At 40.0% G+C, this 26,477-nt stretch overlaps 1 protein-coding gene across 1 annotated transcript in view; it reads right to left on the bottom strand.

The window, feature by feature from the left end:
• The window catches only part of PCSK2 (proprotein convertase subtilisin/kexin type 2), a 111,534-nt gene that overhangs the window by 77,452 nt on the left and 7,605 nt on the right, over nucleotides 1–26,477 (bottom strand). Inside the window, exon 2 of the mRNA XM_075035507.1 lies at nucleotides 12,285–12,389. Coding sequence (XP_074891608.1) covers nucleotides 12,285–12,389 — 105 coding nt within the window. The remainder of the gene's footprint in view (nucleotides 1–12,284; nucleotides 12,390–26,477) is intronic.

The following is a 26,477-nucleotide window of genomic DNA, read 5'->3' as shown; positions in this document are numbered from 1 at the left end:
AAGCATGAAACAAAATCTTACGAAGGTTCCAACAAGGAACACTGAAACAAAATTAAACTTATTTTTTGCTAAATAATTTGGTGCAATAAAATATTTTTGCCCTGATTCAGTATTTCAAATATGAAAATGTCAATTCTCTTTATGTTACTTTGTGATTGCACTATCAAAAATAACATTAGTTGAAGTCTTAAAAATCATTTTTTTTCTTTAGGAAAATAATCATTTTAGTTAGTTGACTGTCTGATGGAAAAATTTTCATAAGCTTTTCTTATAACATGCCCTGCACAACTTGGGGAAGGATGCCTGAGATTTATGAGATATGAATATGGTTAGATCTGGAAACAAGGAAATAAAAGTTTAACATGTAGGTTTCCCTTCCTCTTTTCAGAAAATAAATAGTCCAAGCAGAAATCCTCTTCCTATAGCTATCAAGGGAATTATTCCAAGAAAAGCTTGTGTTCCAAAAGAAACAAAATGGATTCCAATGAATATTTTCCCAGGAGAGCATCACAGCTGAGAAAAGAAAATAAAGCAAGCACTGTTCAATTATGGCAGTATCTCCTGGCCTAAGAGGACCAGCATTTGTGTCCAAACTCTGCCAGAGATTGCTTGTTGCCCCATGGTATTAGATCCATAAAACGTGTGAGGCAGGCTATTACAAGAAGATTTCAGTTTGTTCCGAGTTGGAAAAAACAGCAGTTATAATGGTACCTGTAAGGTTTATAAAAGGTATCTCGCATTTTTAAGACACTGTGCAGACACTGACTAGAACGCGGCTTTTCCAAAGAGCAGAGAGGCTGGGATAGCAGCTGCCAGCTCCTTGAGCCCCTTGTTTCACCAGGTGAAAATGGCTCCAGGCACAATAGTGCTGGCTCTGGTGGAACCACAGGGTGGACAAAAGTGATGCAGTAGCTCTGTAGGGGGAAGGCTGGCTGAGCGCCGGGGAAATCAGCAGCCTAACACAGAAGACGGGGTCAGTATTGAGTTTATCATATTTGCCAAATGACAAAGCCAAGTTAGATGCGAACAAATGTAATCAATCACTCAGGCTCAGACTCCAAGACAAAATACAGGACATCTCCTCACCCCAGGAGCTTATTTTATTTTTCACGTTCTTGATGAGGATACAACCAATGCATCTGGACTTCCTCCGAAGAAAAGGAACAGGAGAGAGTGTGCGGACGTGGTGAGGAAGAAGAGAACCAGCTATTATGTTGAACATAGGACTGCAGTGTTACATAACCTAGAGCCCAGCACTAATTAGCTTAGTGATACTGCTGTGAGACCAGGAGTATAAAAATAATAATTAGATCTGGCAATTCCAGTTCTTCTGAGAAGAGTTCACCTTTGCAAGGCTCATGGATCCCTTACTGTGTATTCCTCTGTAGGAAAGAATAATGCTCGGAATCAATAAAGATAAAATGAATGGAGATGGACTATTTACATTTATGAAATACTAAATCTGTACACATAATAAGAGCATACTTCTTTTCAGCACTCACACAGTAGATGGCTATCAGTATAAAACATAAAGCTGTTATCTTCACAGAAATGTGGCCATTCAGCTATCACTTCACATAAGCAAAACTGTAATACTGGTCAGAGTCCATTTATGATCGTATGGAACTGATACTATATAACTAATCAGGAAAAATATGTACCATGAAGATGTTAAGGTATTTCTTAGTCTTTCCACAATGCTTTATTCTACTCAACCCTGTTCTCCCCCTCAGTATGGAAGTTTACAAGGCCAAGAAGCATTATTCAACTTCACCCACCCATGACTTACATATTAGCATTTTAATTACTATTGGCTATTTGCAGCTGTTAGAGGTACCCATTTTGCTGCAAAGCCATGTTCCAATGCAGTATCAAATAACCACTGCAGAAAACTATTCAGAAATAATTTAAATTTAAACCTTTAATTCATTTCCATTGTATCTCCAAATACTGCAATCAACTTTCTCTGACCTTTGTAAACCCCTTTTTGTATTCATGGAACACATCATGCATACAAGCAAAGATTTAAAAGATGTATTTACAACTCCTTGTTGGCTTCTGGGCTGTTGAGTTGGTGGCTAAAAAAATTAATATTATACTTAAGATATTGCATATGCACATTGAAGATCCTGAAACACAGAATGCTTGTAGCAACAGTGTTTTGGAACAGGTTGCAATAAAACCATAGACCAAAATGCTGTTGACAAAGAAAACACTTGTCAAATTTTAAACAACAGTAAACTATGTCAAATGGCATGAGTGGATGCACTACATAATACATTTATTATATGATATAGTAACATATGCCATTATCTCGATTCTTTTAGCTTGAGTCTGTAGTAGAAAGGTGGTGGAGTTTTGCAACGTCACAGCCCTCTGGCACAAGCCCTGGCACAGCATGCTCAGATACCCCAGAAAACTACACCAAAAAATGCTCCAGTCTTCTGTTGTTATTGATTTAACTGTATACCGTTAGCTGCACCGCCTTTTATTTATTGCCAATGTCATATACAGTAAATGGTTCTGGTCATCTAACTGTACACACATAAAAAGTAGTCACTGTTTTAACAGCTGATTTTCTGAAGTCAAGAAAGAATAGAAATAAACTGTTATAAATCTATGTTGTTTCATTCTAAATCTACCATGTCACAGTCTAAAATACACTGGCATCGTATACTATCAGGTGCAATATTTTAACTAATTCTATATTCTTCCCAAAGTATATGTCAACCAATATATTTCCAATCTTTCAAAAGCGTTTAACACAAGGGCAGTTTTCCAGTCTCCAAATTTTCTGTAAGGCTTAGAGATTTGCCAAAAGGAAACAGACTCCAAAATGTCTTGCGTTGTGCCTGAGGAAGTTTCTCTAGCATACAATTTATTCATATTGAAAACAAGGAAGTATAGCTGAATACCCATGGTTTCTAAACTGAAAGTGAAGTTAACCCTGAAGATGGGCTTACACACAGCAGCCTGGCTTCTATCATAGCTTTAATGTTGGTAACTTGGAAAGGGAGAGCACTTTTGAACCCCCACATATTTTGCCATCATCAAGCACAAGTGCTCCCAGGCTATGACTGACTCTTCCAAGTCAACCCCAGCTATCCTGAACTGGAAGGAGGAAGGGAAAGGGTCACCACACGGGTCCAGGAGATGACAGCCCAGAGAAGGCTTTCCTTCATCTCACCAATGCAGGCTGCAGCTAGCTTGAGTTTCCCAAGGGAGAAAGGAATGATTATCACCAACATTACGTCCATGGATTCCTGATCCAGTGAATGCCAAGATATTCACAACCTTCAGTGACTGTTAGCTCAGCACATCAAAGCACTGCATTTCTTATTCAAAACCAAAGCAAACTTGTGCAGCACACTAGGTTCCATGTTAATCCAAAGTCACTGGCTCACACTGTCCAGTCTTCTCAACATCCTACTAACCAAAAACCATAAACCATATATTCTCACCACTGACACTGCTTTTATTACAATATTAAACAGACCCTATTGAGATTCAAGGCTGGAAATTGCACAGACAAATAACAAAGGCAAGGCCTGCTCCACAAAACAGAGACTCTATTCATCAGGCAGGAAACAAGAGGGAGACAGGAAAAAGCAGAGGGAGACTGCTGAGCAATATTGCAGTTAAGAGAACAGACATCAACAATAAAGCAGAAACTTAACTAATGCCAGTTCAGCAATTTACAGGTAGCAGGGTGCAGGCTGAATGTGGTCAGCTATCTCAACAGGTTTTTGTAAAATTACTGAACTTCCACATGGTTACAAGTATTTCTGAGGTATAAAGCTCATTTTATTGGCTTACCCCACCTTACCCCAAGTATCACGTTCAGCGATATGAGAATTATATAATACGTGACTGGAAGCAACTTCAAGAGGTCATCTGAACCATCCCAGAGGCCTGCGGAGGAATCAGCCACACCTGAGTCAGTTATGATCACTGTCTATCCTTGTCTTAAAACCACTAACCATGTGGACTCCACAGCCCCTGGTGGCACCAGGACTGCAGTGTGTCAGTACTTTTATTTTTGGAAAATTCTACGTGAATCTGCACAGCATTGCCTTCACTTATCAGTCTATTACTTTCCAGTACATTAATGTATATTTTTTTCTAATAGAAATAGTTTTAGCTTACCCTGTAATTTTAGTTATACACTATTTCCATAAAAGACACATGTATGTTTAAGTTTGATGTCATTTTGATAGTCTGTTATTTTATTATGTGCAACTAATGGTGCTCTTTCATATAATACAGCTATATAAGATTTCTAACATTCTTTAACGCTGCTGTTGATGGATTGGGTCTGGTTTTTTTTTTCCTCCCTGAAGCCATCTTTCTAGTTACAAATAGATATAATAGATCAATTTGGCTTACTTTTTACATCGTGCTGGATATAACTGCATTTGCTCCAGTAGCAAATTGTTTGAAATATTTAATATTCCATACTCAGTAGCGTTGTGATATTTTACATTAGAACTGTAATGTACATCACAAATACAATATACATGCACAGTCCACATACAAGCCAGAAATGCCACACTTAATACCAGGAATTCAAACTTAGAAACTGGGAAGTTCTTCAGCATATGCTTAACATACTCTGCAGTGAAGGGGACTACGGTGTCAACCTAAGTGACAGCTTAACTATCTGAATGACTCTAGGCCTCATTATTTTTTATATCAGAGAGTTCTTTTTATTCTTATTATAGAAACTGACTTATGCAATAATTGTGATATCTCAATTAAGGAGCAGCTAAGCACTTTACTGTTGGGAGTCACTGTTGCTCAAGTATGCAAAACGTAGGTGGACAGGGCTTTCTGTGAGCAGTTAATCTCCATCAACCCTTACTGAGCAGGCATAGAGTCTACAAAGGCCAGAGACAATAAGAAATAGGAGGACTCCCTCAGATTCATTTTTCAAAAAGCAATCACAGGGAATTTAGCAATCATTATTTGCAGTGACAACAGCCATGCTATGTGTATAGTAGAGTCATGAACCAAACTTGCTACTTCACTGAATTTCCAACTTCTTTCTTTTGACATTATCACAAACACAATGTCACGGCCTAAAGACTAGTTTATCTCCTGTACTCCAGAGGCACAGCAGTACCGCCTTACTTCTGTCAGCAGTGCAAGAGGGCAAAGTAGTGGGAAAACTTTTTTCCTCATTTATCAGACACCTAAATCTCCTCTTTGCAGCCCTGTTGATACCTTGTTTGGAGCTACAAAGATTATACAACACAAGTAGCGTATTTCCTACAATTACTTATCTTTGTCCTACTAGCTGTATGATCCATTCTCCTTCCACGTCTGAAGTGCAGGCTGAATTCACCCTTCCCATGAACTGACTGCATCTGACTTTTTTACATCTGACACCGTGCTGTAATCTCTGCTTCTTCTTCCTTTTCATCTTCTCAGATAACCCCAGTCATGAACCTGTACATTTAAATAAGCATCCACCAATATCTGCAGTCTAAATATCATAAAAGCAAAATGCTTCATTTAAGTGTTAAATTATCTCAGTAATAAGACATACACCAGATCAATTATCAGATGATCTAATACACACAGCTGACTAGAGTTTCCTCAAGAAAATCATTTTTTTTCTTATAGTGCTTGCCAACTGGCTTCATTAGGAATTAGAAATACAAAATCTTTTAAAAGGGCCCTGAGCTGTATGGGAAAGCAAAACAAATATAGTTCAAGATGGTATCAACTGAAAAAGTTATTAACACAAGAATAGGTCTCCCTCTGTGATCCAGAACAGACTCTTGGAACCCCTTCCTCAAATACACTGGATAAAACATAAGACAACTTACACCACGAACAGGTAAACCAGGGATCCATTCACAGAAGATGCTGCCTGTTTTCTGCACAATATGCTTCATTTTGTCAGGATGATTGACGACAAAAACATTCACCAAGCAAGAACTGAAGACAAGCTGGCAATGCAGCTTCAACCAACAGTGTGTAGGTTTGAGGGTGGCTGGTTTTTCTTTTCAGTATTGGAAAGAAGACATTTCCTCTAATGAGTTTTCCTTGGCTGTTAAATATTTATTACAGGTACTTAAGCTGAGCTTTTATTACTTTATGTTCCATTTCCTTCCAAAAGGATAACACCGATGCTCGTGTAATGCTGCCCTATAGTCCCATAAAATTGATGGCAGCTCCAAACTTTTTGTGGGCATAATCCTACCAGCATGCCAGCCCCATGACAGCATATATTAGGGCAAAACTCTAAATAAGCTTCACTGGGAAGTGTGTCACCCCTACCACGTGCAGCATGAATTTACATAAAACAGTTAAAAACATGAAGGGCTTTTTATCCTGCCATTTTCTCCTGTCTCTCTATCCTAACACACACATCCATACCTCCCTGTATGGCAGAGAACTGGCCAGGTGACCTGAAGCCTCCCCTTTAAGATTTGAGACTGGGGAGCAAGTCTTAGGCACTACATTCACTTTATACAATGTTTATTCCCACAGCAGTTTAAAGTTTTGTATAGATCTGGGGTCACTACTGTGGTGAAATGCATGGGAGTTAATCCCTCTACCTGCAAAGGGAGTTGACAACAGGATTACAACAGTGCGCAGGTCAAGTGCTGGCCCTTTCCTATGGGATGGACTTTGGTATTGCCACCCCTTCGCTTTTGGGAGTGAGCCAGCTTTCTTCTGAGAGGGAAGAAGCATCTTGGGATACCTTCCAAGCTTTGATCAGAAACTCACCAGGGAACAAAAGTCACCAGCACTGGTCAGGAAGCTGAGAAATCAAGATGTGGGGCATGGAGCAGGAGTAAAGATGCCAAATATAGCCATTTTAATAATAATAAAAAAAAAAAAACACCTGTAAATTGCTCCTATTGCTACGTTCCAGGGACAGAATTGCCTGTCTCCAGTACCAGAAGGCTGGAGGAACAGGTTATGCCTCCACAACAATTACAGAGATCTGACCAAATCTGCAAGGAAAGCTACAATGGCTCCTACTCCCTACATACCCAGGTCACTGCACTCGACTCGCTGGAAAACTGGGTACTCCTGATCTTATCAGGAAGATTTTCATTTTTGCAAAGGGGAAAATCTGAACTTGCATCTAAGGGAGTGAGGCAAAAGACTCCAAATTTAACCCATCTCAAGCCTGTCATTAATGCTGCCAGAAAGGGCATTGCAAGTTGACTTACATTGCACTGCCATTGCTAAGGGCTGCTGCTTGTTAAGCAGCAGTGGTTTTCCCAAGCTACTGGCCCTCCTTGCCCCTGTTAAAGGTGACCATGGATGAAATACCTGGCTCCAGCAGCACTTGGAAACCCCCTCCCTCGCATCACAGGGCACTTCTGCCTTCACAGGTTGCAACGGTCCAACCACAAGCCAGTCATGTTAAGGGGGCATGGGAGAGATCTGAGGCAAGGAAGGATACGGAAGATTTTGATTTATTTAATTAAAAGCTTTCATCCTCTCCATTTACAGCCCCCTTTTCTTCCCTTGTCCCATGACACAAGCAGTTTGGAAGTACTGTTAACCATGGGCACCTAGAGACTACGCCTTGAAGAAGCTGCGCATCTGCCCTCCCCAGACTCCTGTACCAGTATGGGTATCAACCAAGTCTCCCTCTCCAGTCCCTTTCTGCAACATAACAATTGCCATCACTGGGATGTTTATCTCCAAAGAAGTCATCATCTAAGTGCCAAACTCACTTACTCTCAGTGCAAGATTCTCATTTCACCCTCCCCTGCCGCATGTATATATTTATTCCCCCAACACCAACAGAGATGCACTTGCATATAGATATCAGTAATGGGACTCAGCTCTTCTCTGTATATTAAAGCCTCTTTCTTGAGTGGGATTAACCTTGGCAGTTGTCTGACAGGAGAGACTGTGGGAGGAAAATGGTTTTATCTAAAACTTGAAAGAAAGCAAAATAATCTTTGAGAGAATAAACTGTGTTTCAACTCTTGCTCTTCAGTGGAAGACTATTTACTAACAGAAAATACCCAAAACCAGCAAAAATACAAAAGTATTGCTCTGAAACGTAACTTAACGACCATGCATTTTTCTTTCCTTTACTTATTTGCCCACTTTTCAAAACATTTATTAATAAAACAGCTGAGTCTCTCCACAGAAGGCCAGAATCTAAGTCAGTTTTGAAAATCAAAATGAAGCAAATCCCATGGTTTTCTTTTAGCTGCACTGGAGCAGGAAAAGGTCTCTGTTTCCCATCCTGCCTCTAATGTACTTCCAGAGACAGGAAACCCAACAAACAAAACAGTATGAAGTATCTCTGTATTTCTGATTTACTTTGCCAGAGCACTCACGTTGATAACGTATACCACTGTTCCTCATAATTAAAACCAAAGTTTGCTCTTAGAGAAGCTGTATTTCCCCTTGCTTGCAGGGAAGTCTCCCTTGGAAAAGGTCACCTTGCTCTAAAGTTGCACTCAGGAGGCAGCATGCTTTAATGTCAATGTGGACACCTTGTTTCCAGTCTCTCCAATCTACCCCTGTGCTTCTCCACATCCTCCTAAGCTCATGGGCTGGCTCCATGCTCAAATCACTCAACGTTTTTTCTGACTCTGGGCTCTTGTTCCAGCCTGTCCCACTTATTCTCTCCACACCTTCATGATGATGTCCGGTCCCACCCTACTCTGGTCCTCATTGGCTTTATGTTGGTCGGTCGGGGCCCTTGCCCCTGCTGTCACCCTGCAGTTTCCTCCCCCCAGCTGCGTGCACCCATGGATCATGGCAAGCACTGCCTCCCTGCCTGCAGCTCCAGGGCAAAGTACAGAAGCTACTTAAGTGAAGTTTCCCAAAGCAAACAAGCCTAATAGCTGACCTTTTGGTCTGAGAAATTTCAGCTAAAGCAATTAACAGATAAAGGCAGACAAAAATGCAATTTTGCATGGAGGATGCTAGATATCTTGCTGCTATGTCTTATCTCATTAAAAATTCCAGCTTTAAGATGTAAAAATATTTAAGGGACTTTCTCCCACCCCCACCCCCAAAATCTATTTGGCACCAAAAGGTACATACTGTAAAATAACAAAATACAAGTGCACCTGGAAATCATGGAAATTTGCAACTGACGCAAAAGAGTTGTTTCTCAGCAAACCTCTCCTGGAAGGTTCTCTATAACTCAGAGAATGTAATTTAAATAACTAAACAGTCTCCATTTGAAGCAGTTCAGTTCACTGTGGCATTTACCATCCTGACAGTGAGGATCCCTGGGAGGACTGTAGTGACAGCAAAAGCCACGGTGCTTCATGCACCTGCACTTTTTTCTTGAATAGTTCAATAGCACAACACACTATATGACACTATTACATATGCCTTCACCTGCTGCCAGCACTGCTGCAGGCTTCAGCCACACTAATGTATTTAATAACGTCAAATCCATTGTATCTGAGGTTGTTCTTCAGAACAAAGATTCAGTTCTTGCTGGATCTCTAGGAAGGCATCTTAATAATGCTCCATTCCCACCCCCTTGACACTGATGATGTTTATCACAGAACCACTGTATAAGTTTAGCATATCTCCAAATTATTTTAGTAAAAATGCTGAGTGAATTTTACAGAACAAAGCTTTTTCGAGCATGTTAAAAGACATGCAAAGCATGAAAATGATGCAGTAACCTGTTTGCATAGTGCTCTGCCATCTATCTCCCCAGACTCTTGAAAAACTGACATGGCTCCTCAAGGGATTTACTTGATTAAAGAACATTAATTAATTGAGTGAACATCTGTGCTGTTTTTCAACTAATAATTAAAATTAGCTAAGAATTGTAATCTCCTTAAAAGTGAAACGTATACAGAATAACTGCAGCCCACTTTCTCACAACATTTGGGTAGGGCTAAGCAACTACAGCATTTACCATAATGGTTCCCAAGAGATTTGTAAGGCCCTGTGGTGGAAGTTTGCTTCCTGGCTAGCCTGACAACAGGAACATTTTATTCTTGGCTTCATGCATTAACGTATTAACCATGACAGTGCTGACATTTGTTGCTAAGTTAAATTGAATGTAAATGGTCTAGAAAGCTGCCATTAAATTTAGAAATTATTTTTGGAGTTTGAAATTAAGTACTGTCAACACAACTCATGTTTCCACTTATACGCAAATATGACAGGAATTTTAATGACTTCTCCAAACTCCATGTATAAAAGAAAGAAGGGAAATAAGAGTAATGATTTTAATTGCTCTCAAACTGTATTACAAAAAGCAACTGACATATATGGTATCTATCATAAGAGCTCAAGGACTACCCAACAGGACAGAGTAAGTAGGAGGTCTAGATGAGAAAATATCATGTTACGTGTGGAAATGAAATGTTGCTTCCACCCCTCTTCCATCCCCCAGTGTAACCCATGAGATCAGGATACACCCAGGATCATCCTTTTCCTCACATGGGAGATATTCTTAGTTATTTAAACGCAGGGCTTTATTCCCTGAGATCAGAGGGAGCCAAGGAGAGCTGAGCCACTGGTATGCAGCACCAGGAAGAAGTGGAGATTAACAGCAAAAACGAGATTTTATTGCAAGTTACAGAAGCCAACTAAGACTCTAGAGACCACAAATATCAGATGACTGCAAAAGAGAACATCTCCAAACTAGAAGGTATATTCATTTAACCTGTTCCTGATAGCGCTGCAGACACCTAGTCTAGAGGTAGCCAATGCAAGAGCCAGTCTGGAATTAGTACATGAGTGCTCAGCCATGTAATACGAGGCTCCAGTGAGAGTTGATGGATTCATACACATATCATATATATTTGTAAAATTTTCAGAGGCTCACAAAAATATTTATTTCCAGTAGAGTCACCTGCACAATGGCTGTACTCAGTCACTAGTTTGCAACATACCTGCTTAGTTGTATGCTTTTTCTGAAATGGCTTTGGACAAGATTGGGTGGTTCAGGGAAGTGAAAGACACCTCTCTCAGGATATTTGCTTAGTACTCACTAATTGTAGATGGTTTCTCAGTGGTTTACTTTCTGATCCCTGCTTGGTAAACAAAATGAGGGAAGCCTGATAATTTCTATTCAAGGCAGGTTGAATGGGTCTCTTCCTCATAGCCCCTCACCTGTACCTGGTACCAGCTTTAGAGAAGGGGGCCAGGAAGAGGTACATTGCAGCACTGGAAGACCAGCAGCAGCCCCAGGGAACGTGCCAGCATTCACATCTCAGGATGAAGTGATGGGGCAGGCAGCACCTGGAACCTGTGTGGTTCACTCACATGGCTCCCAGCCGCAGGAGCTACCAACCATATGCATCCCAGTTGGACCTGGGCCCAGAACCACTTCAAATTTCTGCAGAAGTAGGAAAATTAAGCTGGGAATTCAGACCTTGCTTGTTCTGGTGTCACAACAACAATTATGATCTTATTTAACCTATTTTTCTTTTCTTCCTACTCAATTTTTCCATTTTCATAGGTGTTCCAAAACCATATAATATCTGGCAATAAAATTCTGTCTGGAACAAAACTGTTCCCCCCCCCCTCTTTTTTGCTCACACTGCAGAGAGTTTAAATCCTACTGAAGGATTAAAAAATAATCTATTTGCTGTCATGATATCATTCCTCAGGCTTATCTACTTTCTTTGGGCAGTAAATACACTTTTTGTGCTACCTGGCCCCACTCCAGCCCACTATTATACTGGTGTAAAAACTCTGAAGAAAAGAAAATAGAATTTGCTAGTGCCAGCTCGTAGCCTTCTGCAAAAGGGGCCTTTCCCTCCTCTTTGAGGGGTTCAGGATTCTGAAAACTGAGAACACCATTTGCAGACCATGAGCAAGAGCCTCTAAAAGAAATACTGAAGTTTGACAGCATACACTCTTTTAGCATCTGGTGTGTACACTACTCCCTGAGAAAAAGTCACAGCGTGACTGCAGAAAAAATGCCACCATTCACACCACGAGGTATTCTGGGCTGGATGACCTATGGACTAGCAGGATGCATGGAGGACGATTATGAGATGTACCCTGGATGGCCCCTCCCCACAGTACAGCGACAAGAGTGCACTGAGATGTCCTGGAGACCATGGCATCACTGAGTCTTACTAGAGAGAGTATACATCTCAGAGAATGTAAGAGTATTTGTAGCAGTGAAATAAAAATACAAGATGAGGCTGTTTGGGAGGTGTGTGCATACAGCAGTCACCAAGCTTGAAACTAGCATGGGAGAAAAAAAACGTAGCCATAACTACATATTTGATCATTACCCCAATCTCATAAAAAATAGTGTGTGTCACAAAGAAAATGTTAGGTACACATAATGATGAAACACTTACCCTGGAATCCTTTTCCAAGTGAAGCTTGTGTTGAAGACTACGTCTTCTCCTGGCCTTGGCAATGCCATTGTGATAAAAGAAGTATCCAGTATCTAAAAAAGGGAGCTGAGGAAGAGAGAGAAAGAAAAAAACATCATGGAGCTACTGGCTGCTAATAAGGATGACATGGAAAATTTTCACCTGTGAAGTGACTCAGGAATCCACAACATAACTTGTTAAGAGCTACGCCAAAGGGCCCAAATCACTCTTGAGAATGTCACTTCTAAGTTACTTTTGAAAAGTGTGCCCAGCAGCATTAAAGTTATTTGCTACGGGTTTACAATGCATAACATCACTTGTATACACTTGGTACTATTTTCACCTTATGTTTATGGTCAACAGTGCCAATATTTCTGAAGGGCTTCCCAAACCACATCAGGACTATTTCCTACTTCCTGAAAAAGCCATAATAAAAGAACAAAATGAACTGCAAATTATCTGAAACTACCACAAACCATCCCATCCTTCAGCAATAAGGTGTTAAACAAGTGCTTTTCTGAGCCATTATAATGCACCTGAGCTGATGCCATAAGCAGTAAGGCAGAAAGCAGAGTGATTTCCACTCTCCAAAAAATATATTTGGAATTTCTTCTGAACACCAGCAAATGGAACATACAAAGAATATTAAGAAAACAGTCAGCTCACAGTGTCCAGGTGGGAACAGTCTTGTACAGCTTTACTAAGACATTTAGGCAGCAAGAAAACACCTCCTGAAGGCTTTCCAGCCCCACCCAAGGCAGGTGCCAGGGAAGGAAAACATATGTCTGTTATTAAATGCATCTCTCTCTGCAGGATTGCCAAAGAGTGACTAGAAGGCTAGTAGACATTTAGCTTTGAGAAGGCTAAAAGACATGGTGTTAGGAGAACAGCATCCCATGTCCAGCAGTCAATTAGCAAGTTCCATTTGCATCTCAAATTCTACAGCTTTTTCCCTATTCCAACTTAATAGGGAGATTCTGGTTGAATGTTTAAAGCCAAGCAAGTAACTGCATATTTTTAAACTAAGCTTCTCTTTGTAAAAGTTGAAAAAAAATGGGCTCTTGTTGGGAAGTTATATGTTAATGCTGTGAACATTTCAACTTCAAAGGTTAGACTACCCTGCATGTAAAGTAACTACTTAAAAGAGATATTCCAGAACAGCCGTGACAGTGCCATTCCTCTCCTTTTTATTACCCATACTACACGATAACGTAAACCTCTTAGCAGGAGCTCAAAGTTCTTTACTGAAAAACTGAGACAGACATCTAGACAGAATATTCATTGTGAAAACCTGGGCTGAATAAGGGTAGCAGGATCTTGCTGCCATAAAACAGATTCTTTTCCTGTATACAGGTATATACAGTTCACAAATATAATTTTTCTTCTATGAAATTATCTCCTGTTTCATTAAATCTATCACTATATCTGGTGGAGTTCTACAAATATATTTTGGCATACATGTGGAACAGTGTGGAAATGGAAGATTCACAGTGAATTCTGAAAGTTTAAAATTTGGTCACATTCTGAAAACGAGTATGTAGAAAAAAAAACAACCTTACAAAGTCCTTTTTTATGTTAATTAAAACATTTAATATCAATGAAATCAAAGCATTTAATTTTCATTTTTTAAATTCCATTGTGTATGATATATAATGAATAAATGCAAAGTAACTTAAAAAAAAAAGCATTCTGTTCTGATAAAGAGACCTCTTCTTAAGTGTATATAAAAGGTTAAGGAGATTTCATCAAAATCATTATGGTTCCTTGGAGCTGATTTGCAGGGCTGACTGGAGAGCTTTTCTAGGCAAATAATCAGAATGTTTTGCATCAGCTCCATACCCATGCAAAGAATACAACAGCTCAGGCAGAAGGAGAAATGAGGCTATGAAAGCTCATGACAGTGGCCACAGGAGTCTTCTATGCTTCATATTCATCCTCAGAGCTGCAGCTCTTGAGGCTCAAATTCTGTCTGGGTTTAGGTCATTTTTTAAACAGCAGATTTATGCTTAAAAAAAGCCTATACCTGACATCTTTACCAGCTAGGTAATCAGGTATTTCCACAATCCAGAGTTTGACAATAGATCTGACTGTCCAAGAAACAGCCCTTCCCCCATGTCAGATACATTACTCTATGCCTCAAAAATATGCAGGGAAAAAAAATCTAAATAGTCATATCAGTTACAACTTGAAATCCATCTCACCATGTTAACCATTACCATCCATCGCAAGCTGTGGTCCAATTAACCCTCTAATTCTCTCAGTGAAATCAGGCTGTTTTCCTTCTTTTTATCTCAGTATCAAGCATTCAAATTCATTCCAGTCAAATATTGATCTTGATGTTCTTCCATTAAGGAAGATTCTCAGCAATTTTGAAGTTATCTGGAAATATGTAACATGTATTCACTGTTCATTTTCTTTGTAGGGTTAGTTTCTAGTGCCACTTAGAATGAAGCAATATATTATATAGTGAACTTTTAAAGCCTGACCATAAGCAAAAGCCATTACAGTTAGTACAACAATGATCAGATTTATGGACAAAATAATGAGTAAGTTTGACTGAGACTATTCCACTCCTTCCACAGATATCCCAGTAATCTTTGAGGAGCTCGGATATTTTACAGTTCATATGGTTTCCACACTTGTTCAATGAAACTTGGCAGGGGGACAGAGAGGAAGGCAGCTAAGTGAGGCAATACATCAAATATGACATTGTCAAACATCATGGATTGTGAATAATTAATAGCAGAAACCAAGCAATTTACAGGAAGATTCTAAACTCTTCAGTAAATCCTTAAAATTAATAAACGTACAGACAGGAGAAGTCAGACGCCAGCAAAGGGCCTAAAATGTTGCATGCTTTGATGAGGATTTTGCATTGAGATCTATGAATACCACAAGCAACCACTGAAGTGCTCCGGTTTTGATGAACTCCTGCTACTGAGTCAGTAACTCCCCTGCAGCAACCAAACGGCAGGACACAGGTAGCTCCCAGCAGGGTTTACATTCCTGCTATTAGTTTCTCCAGGAGGTCTACTCTGATTTGGAGCTAGAGAAAAACAGCAAATAGCAAAATGAACAGTGCATGTAATGAAGTGAAATGAAAACAGAAGGGCTCTTGTACTGCTCTGTAATATTCTCCTTGTAAAGCTGGAATCCTATTTGAGTAAAATTCCTATTTCAGCAGCAGCAGGCTCTGCACGTAACACAGAGAAATAATGCCCTCAGCCTGGTGGCTCAGGTTCTTCCTGCAAGATAGAAGCAAAGCTTCCTGCAAGATAGAAGCAAAGCTTCCTGCAAGATAGAAGCAAAGCTTCCTGCAAGATAGAGAAAAATTAGCAATTATGTAACAAAGCTAATTACTGAAAAGCACTTGAATATTCAAGTGAGGAGGATTATTTAGAGTTAGAAAAGGGTCTACTATTGCCTTGATGTATAAATATGGTCCAATACAAAGTAGGACTCTGAGAATCTCAGGAATTACAGGCACTTTGTTACTTGCAATATTTGTATAAAATTACTGGGGAAAAATACATACAAGCAAAACCATAATCACAAATACAACACAGCAAGTAGGGCAACACCTTATATATCCACCTGTCTCCTCCTTTTCTTCAGATTTGCAACCACCTTGTGGTTATTAATACTAAAGGTGAAATCCTGTTTAACTTCCTTCCTGAAAAGGATGTGGACCAGAAAATAACTTTTAAAAATTCAGTGTTCAGCTGAATGGAGGAAAGGAAAACTCTTTAAATGGAAGAAGCTTCTCTAGAAATCAAAATAGCTAGGATGTATCGTTTGGTATGGAAGGAAGCAGGAAACGCTTTATATCACGCACGCTTCTAGCACCAGTACCTCTGAGCTATCTTGGCTGTTCTCAGACTACTGCTCCACCACAGAAGTGCAGGTATAATCATTATTGAAATAAAAATAAGTGAGTTAAATTCATGGTTCCCAGCCTTTCTGCACTCTCCTCCTTACAGCTGACAATCTTTCCCCAGAAAGAAAAGAGAGCAAGAAATTTACTCTGTTCTGCCCTAGATGCCACTCCCAGGAAGAAGGGCTGTAAGCAGGCAGCTGTAATTCTGCCCTGCCACGCATTGCTTCTGGGTGGTCACTCCCCAGTATTGAAAGGGAGAAAGAGGGAAAAAAGACACAGTCCACTGCTGAGCCCTCAACTACTGATCTGCTCCAAGAAGGAAAAATCAGGTATAAGGTAGCCCGTTCCTCACAGGCACCTGATCTAGGATGGGGCAGTACACATGGCTCCCTCAGAGCTGATGGGTCCCATCCCATTTTGTCTGCTTGACAGAGAAAATCAAACCGTCCTTTTTTGGTCTTGCCTTGGACAATATCCATGGTGGCACCAGATGTAGTTTTGCCTGTCTGAAAGCAAAGGTGTCCTGGTTTTGGCTGGGATAGAGTTAATTTTCTTTCTAGTAGCTGGTATAATGCTGTGTCTTGGATTCAGTATGAGAAGGATGTTGATAACACACCGATGTTTTCAGCTGTTGCTAAGTAGTGTTTAGACTAAGTCAAAGACTTTTCAGCTTCTCATTCCCAGCCAGCAAAAGGCTGGAGAGGCATGAGAAGCTGGAAGGGGACACAGCCAGGACAGCTGACCCAAACTGGCCAAAGGGGTATTCCATATCATATGACGTCATGTCCAGTATATAAACTGGGGTGAGTTGGCCTGGGGGGGGGGGGAGGAATTGCTGCTCAGGAACTAACTGGCCATCTGTTGGCAAGTGGTGAGCAATTGCATTGTACATCCCTTGGTTTGTATATTCCAATCCTTTTGTTATTATTGTCATTTTATTATTGTTGTTATTATCATTATTAGTTTCTTCCTTTCTGTTCTATTAAACTGTTCTTATCTCAACCCATGAGTTTTACCTTTTCTCCTTCTGATTCTCTCCCCCATCCCACTGGGTGCGGGGGAGTGAATGAGTCATTGCGTGGTGCTTAGTTGCTGGCTGGGGTTAAACCATGACAAAAGGACATCAGTATCAGGTGCAAAATGGTGCAGGGTTTAAAGAAAAGAAGCCACAGAAAGACTACATTCAGACAGTGCTCCTCATTCTAAAACAGCAGCACTGGGGCCACCTTGGGCAGAGCTAACATTGAAAACAACCGTAAGAGCATCAGCATCGTGACCAGAAAAGCCTATCTGTAGCAAAGGTATTACAAAGCAGCAAAAAATGCTAAAATATAAATTTTTGAACAGTTGAATAAAGCTGCCAGTGGCATCAGTACTTTACCTGCCTCTTAGTGAGAGGTCCAGCATTCACAGCCTATCACTAGTTTTAAGAGGCAACAAATGCAACACAAAAATAAAGAGGAACCTTGGTTCCCAGGCTGAGGTTTTACTGACTCCTCATCTTCAACGTTAAATTTTACTGAGTCACTTCAGGGGTCTATCTACATACATCTCACAAGCAAATTATGGTGCCCATAGAAAGCTTAAGAACAGATTGGATTGCCCCATCCTATTTTAACGGGACTGATCTCTGCCCAGTCTTCCCATGCCACCTTTCATGCTGTATCATGTAATGCAGCATCCCTACAGTACACTGCTAGCTTTTGTGCATAATTTCCACTGATTTCTCCCCGATACTGTAATATTCTAAAACCAACTTACTTGAATCTATTGTTAACGTTCTTTTCACAAGTTACAATTGAGACAACAGTCCATAACAACTTTCTTTTGAGCAAAATCATTTAAAAATACAAGCAAAAGATGATTTATAAAAAGTTATGCCAGGGTCGCCTTCTTTGATTGTCACAAAAATCAGCATAAATGGATCCATCAGTGAACGAGATTCACAGAAAGCCTTCATCCAGCCAGGCTGACAAAGACCCTCCTCAGGGCTCCTTGTTAGTATGAATACATGGCCAGCCATGCAAGGGTGCAAACACTGGTGCTAAAGAAACCCTTTGTCTGCTCCAAGGAAAAAAAACAATACCCATCCCCCAAATTAAGAAAAGGATTTTATTTTTTTTAAAGTATAACACAAAACATCTCTCCCCCACAGAGCCCAAGCATAGCTCCTGACTTTAAAAGGGGCCATAAATCTGCACAGGTGAGCTCTTTCATCCCATTACTGCTCAGTAATTACAACAACAGAAAATACGACCTAAAGCTGGCACAAGCAAATGTATTTGGAGCCTTCATGGGCCCCACAGGCCTCACTCCTTCAGTTGCCATTATAGCTGAAGCACAACAAAGTGCCTCCCAGCAGAAATTAGAAACCTTTTCGAAACCTTTTCATCCCAGTTTCACCAAATGCACTGAGGATGCTTATAAATATTCAATATGAATTTTTAAAATCTCTTTCTCTCATTTTCCCTCACCCCAATTAGCATTAGAAATCGTTTTACTTTTAAATACACAGATGGGAGCCAAGTCTGCAGTCAAAGGCACTCACTCACTATAGCGACAAGGGCCATGTAAGAGTAGAGCCAGCTAGAAACACAGGCACCCCCAGGCATTGAAATAACACAGAACAAAGCGCAAACAAGAAAGGATTAATTCAAACATTGGTGGAGAAATGTGAAATAGCACAGAGAACTAAAGCTGTGCCAGAGCTTACCCAACATGAAATCCGGTCCACTGTGTCCCCACAGCCCCAAGCAAGGATCTCACGCTTTCTCATTAGTGTGCTACAATTACTCTGAAGACTCAGCGTAAGGATCCACACAAGCTCCAAACAGCCCTAAAGACTGGCACAGCCAGGTCCAGGTCTAGGTCTCAGTTTTATGAGTCAGTCTTCCTGGCTTGTTTCTCATTGCACCTGTGTCTTATTTACCTGCTTCCACCAAAGCCTAATCTGCTTATCTTGGCAAATCTGGCAGGTGGAGGTGTTAGCCATAGCTTTAACACTCCCAAAATATAAATCTCATATTAAAACATCATCAGAACATGATTCTTGTGAAATCAACTGATTAACACACAGTATATTTCTCCTACAAAATAATTCAGAAATGCCTGACTTAGATACTTACATATGTTTTCAGCTGTGTTTCATATACATATCCCACCACCTCATAAGGGAATCAGCAACAGGTGGTGGTAATGAGAAAGGATTGTGACTACTTGATTGAGAGATCCAGAAGTCAATGGAAATATCATAATACACATGGTAACAAGGCTATCTGTTATTGTTATGTAGGGTATTGGTTATCCTGTAAGAACATGGCAACCTTTCTTAAAAAGTTCTATTAAGTCTTTCTCAAGCTAGCAGAAGTAGTTTCTAATGTTTTCTGAAAGGTTCCCTCACCTCCACAGTGATGTGTCTTTTCCCCTAGAAACAGTGTAAAGTCAAATGTGATTTCCAAAGACTTTGCAAAATATATACCTTTGGATTTTATTTTATCCAAAAGGATAAAAGAAAGCCTTTTGTCTAGTCCCTCCTGCATGCAGCAACCACAAGGTTAAACAGTCTTCCCAGCAGATGGATATGAGGGGTTTAGTAAATAAAGGGAAGTAAATGGAAGAAATGGAACCAGTTGTGGACTGCTGTTACACTTGCACTTCCAGTCTGTCCATGTGGAATTCATTTGAGCTCCCCATACAATTCATGGGAAAAAAAAAAGAGGCACTTCCAGAGCATGATTCATCTAATTTGTTTTAGGTGGCCATGTTAAAATGAGCAGAGCTGAGCACCAGGAGCACCTCTTTCATGCCAAAGACTGTAAGAGGAGCACCGCTGTCCACATTCAGGTAGATCAATTCTGATGTTAAATGTCTAGTTCTCATTTTCTCATCAGTTTTGTTCTTACGTTATCACATATAGTGCTTCCAAGCGCTTACAAAACATTGCTCCATTGGTTTGGTTTCAAGTTTGCAATATTTGGAATTTGATTTGCAACTGAATGAATCATACAGGTTTAATGTTTTACTGTATTTATATAGCTGTTAAGTTTGTCACTGAAGGGCAAGTAGGTAACAGTCATGTAAGTGATCAGTGACAAGACTGTGGACTTGCTGATAGTTTTATCGGTGAATTGGAGAAGCCATTTGAGGCTTTTAAAAGTTATTCTAGTTTATGTGAATGGATCTGTGCATTTTAGAGAGTTTCATCTGTTACTCCCCAGTAATCATAAAACCCATTATCAATTCTACTACATGCACTGCTGAAAGCAGGATACTTTCCAGATCTGAAGAAGAGGATAATGTTCTTGCTTATACACTAGCACTTGCATTGGACTGTCTGGATTAATCCAGATCATCCTTACCCGGAATAGGTGATTGTTACTGTTTGGCTGACAGCCTGAAGTGAAGGCTTAGCAATCATCATTATCTCCTCTTACATAGATGTGGAGGATCCTGCAAGAAGAGCACCTCAGCCAAGCCCTGAGTAATCCTGGAGCTCAGCACCCAGAAAAGTCACTGTGAACATCTAACAGTCATGTTGTCATTTTTAGCAGCAACAAATGGCTACGGGGAAAATGAGACAGCCCCCTCTAATCATTCAGGTACACAGCTCCATAACAACCATACACAACAGATAAACATACACATCATTCAGAATAATAAAGTAAATACAATTCCATCAGAAGTTGAATCAATTAAATTTTCTTAAAACAGGTATCAGTAGCACAAAATGAATTTTTTCCACAATTTTGGAGAATTTTACCCATTCTTTTAAAAAAAACCAAACCAAACACAACCAAGAAAACCCCAAAAGCCTCACAAAAACCAGGAGAAGACAAACAGAAATTAGACTCCAGACATTCTTTAGGGGTACTTGCCCCTTGACCTAACTTTCCTAACTTGCTCATGTTAGTAGTGACTTTAAGGAATTGCTTCTCAACTGTGCAGTGTAAATGACATCACAGCCAGAAAGATGGTCAGTACTTGACCCAGTTAATCCACTGTAGTTCATTTAGCCTGTGACAGTCAATGATTTAAGAATACAGGGGAAAAAAGGATGGTACCCCAAAAGTTGTTTTGCTAGTTCTACATTTTATTACTAAAGGTGAACAGAACTTTTGCTGTAAGTGCCTGTCTCCTGCTTGGAACAATGGGGCTCCTCTGGGTATCCTGACACTCTTTCAACATTCTTCCGTGTTTTCAAAGCATCTCCCAAGATGATAATACTCTGTGAAAGTTTTCACACCTCAAATAATCTTCTTGCCAAGATCATTCTATCCACAACCATTTAATTTGCTCCTTCCCTCTCTGCTGTAGGACAGAGCCACGACTAAAACTCACAGGACATGAGTTTCACTGTATCCTAAATAATATTTGCAGCTTAGCCCTGGCCAATGATCTGAGAGTCTGTTCTTCAGAGATGCTGGGTAACCCCAGTGCCTCCTAATATGAGGAGAACCTCAGGCAATTACAGCTGTTATATTCTTGTTTCAGTTGCCTTGCATGTAAAATGGCATGGTCTAATAAGTACTTGTTCACTTATTTTATTTATTGATGGGATTCATTTAATTAATGTTTGCACAGCACTATAGACTGTGCTATAAAACTATAACTATGAAATGCCAAGTGCCACTGGAAACACATATTAATGGGTGTATCTACACATATAATACATATGTATGCAATCAGGTACCTACCTCTTTAGCAACAAATATTTGGTAAATATTTTAATATGTTTAAATAATACGTGATGGAAATCTCATCTTCATATCAGTACATCTGCCTTAGGGAAAACTCATATTATAAGAAATAGCTTGATTTAGTTAGAGTCTGCAAATTTAAGTGACCATGGTATATTTCTAACTGAGCTGGATCAATACTGCCAACAGCAACTAGCGCTGCTAACAAAGGCTGCTTTGCCTCACTCCTGATCTACAACCCATCTCTCCTTTTAAGCACATAACCAAACAGGTTGACTACTATTGTCACACAGGAACCTGGTGTCACATCATCTTTAAAAACACTGAGATAAAAGCCATGAGATAAAGTTTGCTATTTTTAAAACAGCATTAAGATGTAGCGTGCCCCAGCCACAAAATACTGGTCCTTATATTTCAAGGTTGGAGAGGGGGCAAGACATGGCTACTAACTGACATTTCAGCAGAGCACTTCACCATTATTTTTAAAATCTACGTCCATGTAGCAAAGTGTGTAGGACATAAACATGTGTGCAAGTGTTCAGCTAATGTAGCGCCTAAAAGCAACGTCATGAACTCAAGCTCTAATGAAGTAGTGTTATAAAAGCAGCTCAGACCAAAATTAGTTGGTTACTGACAAGAGCTACTCAAGAAACCACAGAAAAGGTGAATGGCACTAATGCAAAGATGCTAATAACACTTAAGGAAGATTTGTAGCTCTCTTTCTATTCAAAACCTTTATTCTTTCCTTTTTTCTCCATGTCTGTTTAATGCTAGGCTGCCAAGTGATAGCCGATTGACAGAAAGTGCTTCACAGGGATGTTTCTTAGACCACACTGAACAAGTCTTCCAGTTCCAAGAGAAGCAGTCAATTCCCAGAAAAAAAATATGTGCTTTATGGAAGAGAAGCTGATGGGTAACAATTAGAAACATAACTGTGACATTAATGTACAGGGGGGCACACTGTTGCCCCCCCCCCTTTTTTTTTAACTTAAGATAGTAGGCTTGAGATGAGCAGGGCAAGAAAGCTTTAAGAAAAACATTTTCAGTGAAGCCAAGGAAAAGAGATTGGGACACTGCTGTTTTACTTATTTTTGTAACGTTGCTTGACTGCTAAGAGAAGGTCATGGACTTTAATCCCCACTATTACAAGACCAGGTCAGAGGCAAATTCTGCCATTACTTACAACATCATGAATGGGAGAGAGCTCCTCTTGGCTCCAGTACACAACAGTATGAGTGTCACTTCACAACAGAGACTAACTACTCTGAGTGGGTTCAAGAGCTCCGTATTAGATGGAAGAAAAAGGATGACCCAAATCTGCCTCAATGTTAGCAATAATGATGAGAAAGGAAAGAAAATAGCACCACCACCTCTTCCCCTTCCTCCCAGGGTCTACCTCATTGACCTTTCAGGCAGCTGTGAAATAAGTCTTTACTGTTTGTTACTACCAATTAATAAATGGCAGAAGTTTATTGCTGGCAGAAATTGTGGCCAATCCAGTGTGTGCTGATATGTTATCTTGCTTTTATTACATCTGTCAAGCAAGGCAAATGAAGGTTTTTAATTAATCACTCAGCATGTTTCAGCCTTTAGAGCCTGGAATACTGGTTTCCCTACCAAAGTACAATGTATTTAACATGAATAAAATATGTTCAGTTAGAAGGGGAAAAAAGGGATTTTACAGAATGAAATTGAACGCTTTAATCCCCATCAGAAGAAAGAAGAAAAAAATCCACTTGCTGTTCTGTCTGGGTTTTATTCTGAACTATATCTAAGTTGTAGGAGAAATGGAATGGTTTTACAGTTAAGAGAAGAAAAGTACATTTGCCCATCAAGTTTTGGGGTTTAAACAGTAATGTAAAAATTAACAGATGGAAATGGCGTGAAGACCAAACTTCAGATGATGTCCTGATCCACAACCATCATTCCATCAACATTACCAACCAACTTCTCCAAAACTGCAAATGTGTTCCAGTTATGATTTTTGATACTACCTCACCCAAATTCAGAATTGACAGTTCCACTTTACAACTTGTTCAGAGTAACTTCTAAATCACTAAATTCAGTTGAAACACAGTTCTAAAATTAATTGACACAGGTAAGCATAAGGTCCCTGGGGGACCGATGGGAATCCACCAGTCACGGTTATAGCTAATTCACCATATCTTGGCTGCAGCTAAAAACCTTAAACAGAAGCTTCTGCTGCACTCAGTGTTGCACAGCAGGTGGCAAAGACAGTGCTCACCCATAGAGTGGATGTCAGAATCACGCTCCTTCGTTTCACTGGGGTTTCAGAAAGAATGAGTAGGCAGAAAGGAGGATCCTCTGTCATCAGGAGAAGGGAGGCTATATCCCGCCTCTTTTACTACCCATAGAACAAAAAGATTCATCTGTTTGGCTCTAGTTTGATATATCAGTACCAGTTTCTCTACTTAATAATTAAATACATATTTGTTGGGTTTCAGGTTTTCACATTTTGGTTGTATACTCCAGGAGAAAGCAGCTCTGACATACTACCGTTTTACTCATCAGGTAAGCAAACAATCTAGTTCAGTCATGAGTATCGGGGACACACTTGCCAACTGGTTTGATGTAAACACTGAGGTCGCTCTTTCCATTTGCTTTCTGTGGACAAAGAAGTTAAGAATGTAACATTTACACAAAAGTTTTGTTTGAGAAGGTAGGTAATAATGACAAAGAACATTACATCCCAGTTCATTCCTTGAGTGAGCAAACTAGAGCTATCATTACCTAATTTATTTGTTTATAATTCCACTGTATAAATGGTAAGACTGGGCTAGCTCGTAGTTTCCCTTTTTAGGTCCAAGCTCCTGCTACTTGCTGAACACAGCCAATGTTCAGTCGAGTTAGACCGCTGAGCTACTGTCATAAACCAATCACCAAATCGGATTTCATGTTGGTTGATAAACTGTGTGTGGTGGCCATGCAGAATTTCACACAACACAACACAACACTGAATTCAGCTCTCTCTCAGACAGCGCTCTCTGTCGCAAAGCATGACCCGGGACCACTGAGCTGAAATTAAATCTCCATTTCAGTAGTTATAGGGTTAGCTTTTTCAATGAACTTGAGAGTTAAATGTAGAGCTCGCCTTGATTTACAACAAGAGCAACACACCAGACCGCTTCAGGTTACTTAGAGAAATCCTGTCTTTGACAAATTGTCGAGCAATTCGGCTTCCTCCCACCAGAGGCCAGTGATGGATGGAAGCTCTGGGCTGCTCACTGCAGTATTTATAACTGCTATGCAGCCAGCACCCTGTAGAGACCTGACCCATTTAATTATTTGAAAAACTTGAAAGAAAAACTTAAAAAAGAACAGGGTTTCTGACAACAAGGATAGCATTACAGGACAAAGGTAAATTTTAGATCCATGGCACTGAACTTGTTACTACAGCTCTCGCAGAAACTAGCTACCCGTGCTATGGACTGGAACTGCACAGGAGAGTTTCCCAGGCATAGTATTTTAATAAGAGCTGGCAGAATTTATCATTCATTTCAGCATTTTGGCTTGATTTCCAGCTCATGGCATTTTCCATGAGCACGGACATTTCTCAGGACTTTAACTGAAAGTATCTAACAAATAAATTCTACATACGTTTCAGCAACTACTTTGTAAGTACTTTACTACAAGCATTTGAAACTTGGTTGCATGGACTAATTTTAATTGGAATAATTCCATAGATGGATGAGGGAAAGGGTCCCATGCAAACTTCGCCTTAGCTACACTATAAAGTATTACCAGTATAACTATTCCAGGAAGTCTGATGCTTCCCCGCCCCCCCCCCCCCTTTTGTTGTTGGTTTGGTTTTGTTTGTTGGGTTTTTTTTAGATCAGCATGGTCTTACTGGTAAAAGGTCTAGTTTAAGCAAAATTTCTACTAATACTGTTCTGATGTGGAATGAGTTAAAGATGTTAGCACTCCTACACTGATAGTAACAGCACTGCAATTGGGTTTGTTTTCCCATTTTAACTACAACAGTACAGTTATAGCAGTAAAAGTTTTCTAAGAGTGGGTAGGGTGTTACATCTTGTCACCTGTCATATTTTGTGAGAAGGATAGAAGGCTATCTTCCACCTTCACACAAAGGCTGATTCTTCTAAAAGATAACAAATTCAAAAGCCCCACAATGCACCTCAGTGCTTTTCTGAAGGAGCCAAGCCTAGCAGCACAGTAAGTCTCTGGCACCATTTGCCTGCTAATAAATGCCAAGGATGCCACAGGTTCTCAAATGGAAGCTTTTGAGCTGGGAGTGAATTGACAATTTATTTTGGTCTAGAGTTTTAATCAGGATTTGATTCCCAAGCTAGAAACAAAATGTTCTACCTCATTCGTAGTAACCTAAACCATCTGGGTCTGGTTGTAGGCACAGCAATAGGATCTGTCCATCTGGCCTGATACCAAAACCCAAGTCTTCAAGACAAGGTACTGTTAGAAAAACAGTTATCCTTTTGCTACACAGCTCTGCAACCTCAGGTCTGGGGACAAATTCAACTTTGCTCCAGGTAATAGCAACAGATACCCATACTGGCTCTTAGAAATGTCTCTCAGACAGCTCTCAACACATGGAAAACCTACTCA

This window comes from Buteo buteo, chromosome 9, assembly GCF_964188355.1.
Source record: "Buteo buteo chromosome 9, bButBut1.hap1.1, whole genome shotgun sequence".
Classification (NCBI taxonomy): Eukaryota; Metazoa; Chordata; class Aves; order Accipitriformes; family Accipitridae; genus Buteo; species Buteo buteo.
The sequence above is the reverse complement of the archived record's forward strand: the minus strand, read 5'-3'. Positions and strand labels throughout refer to the sequence as shown.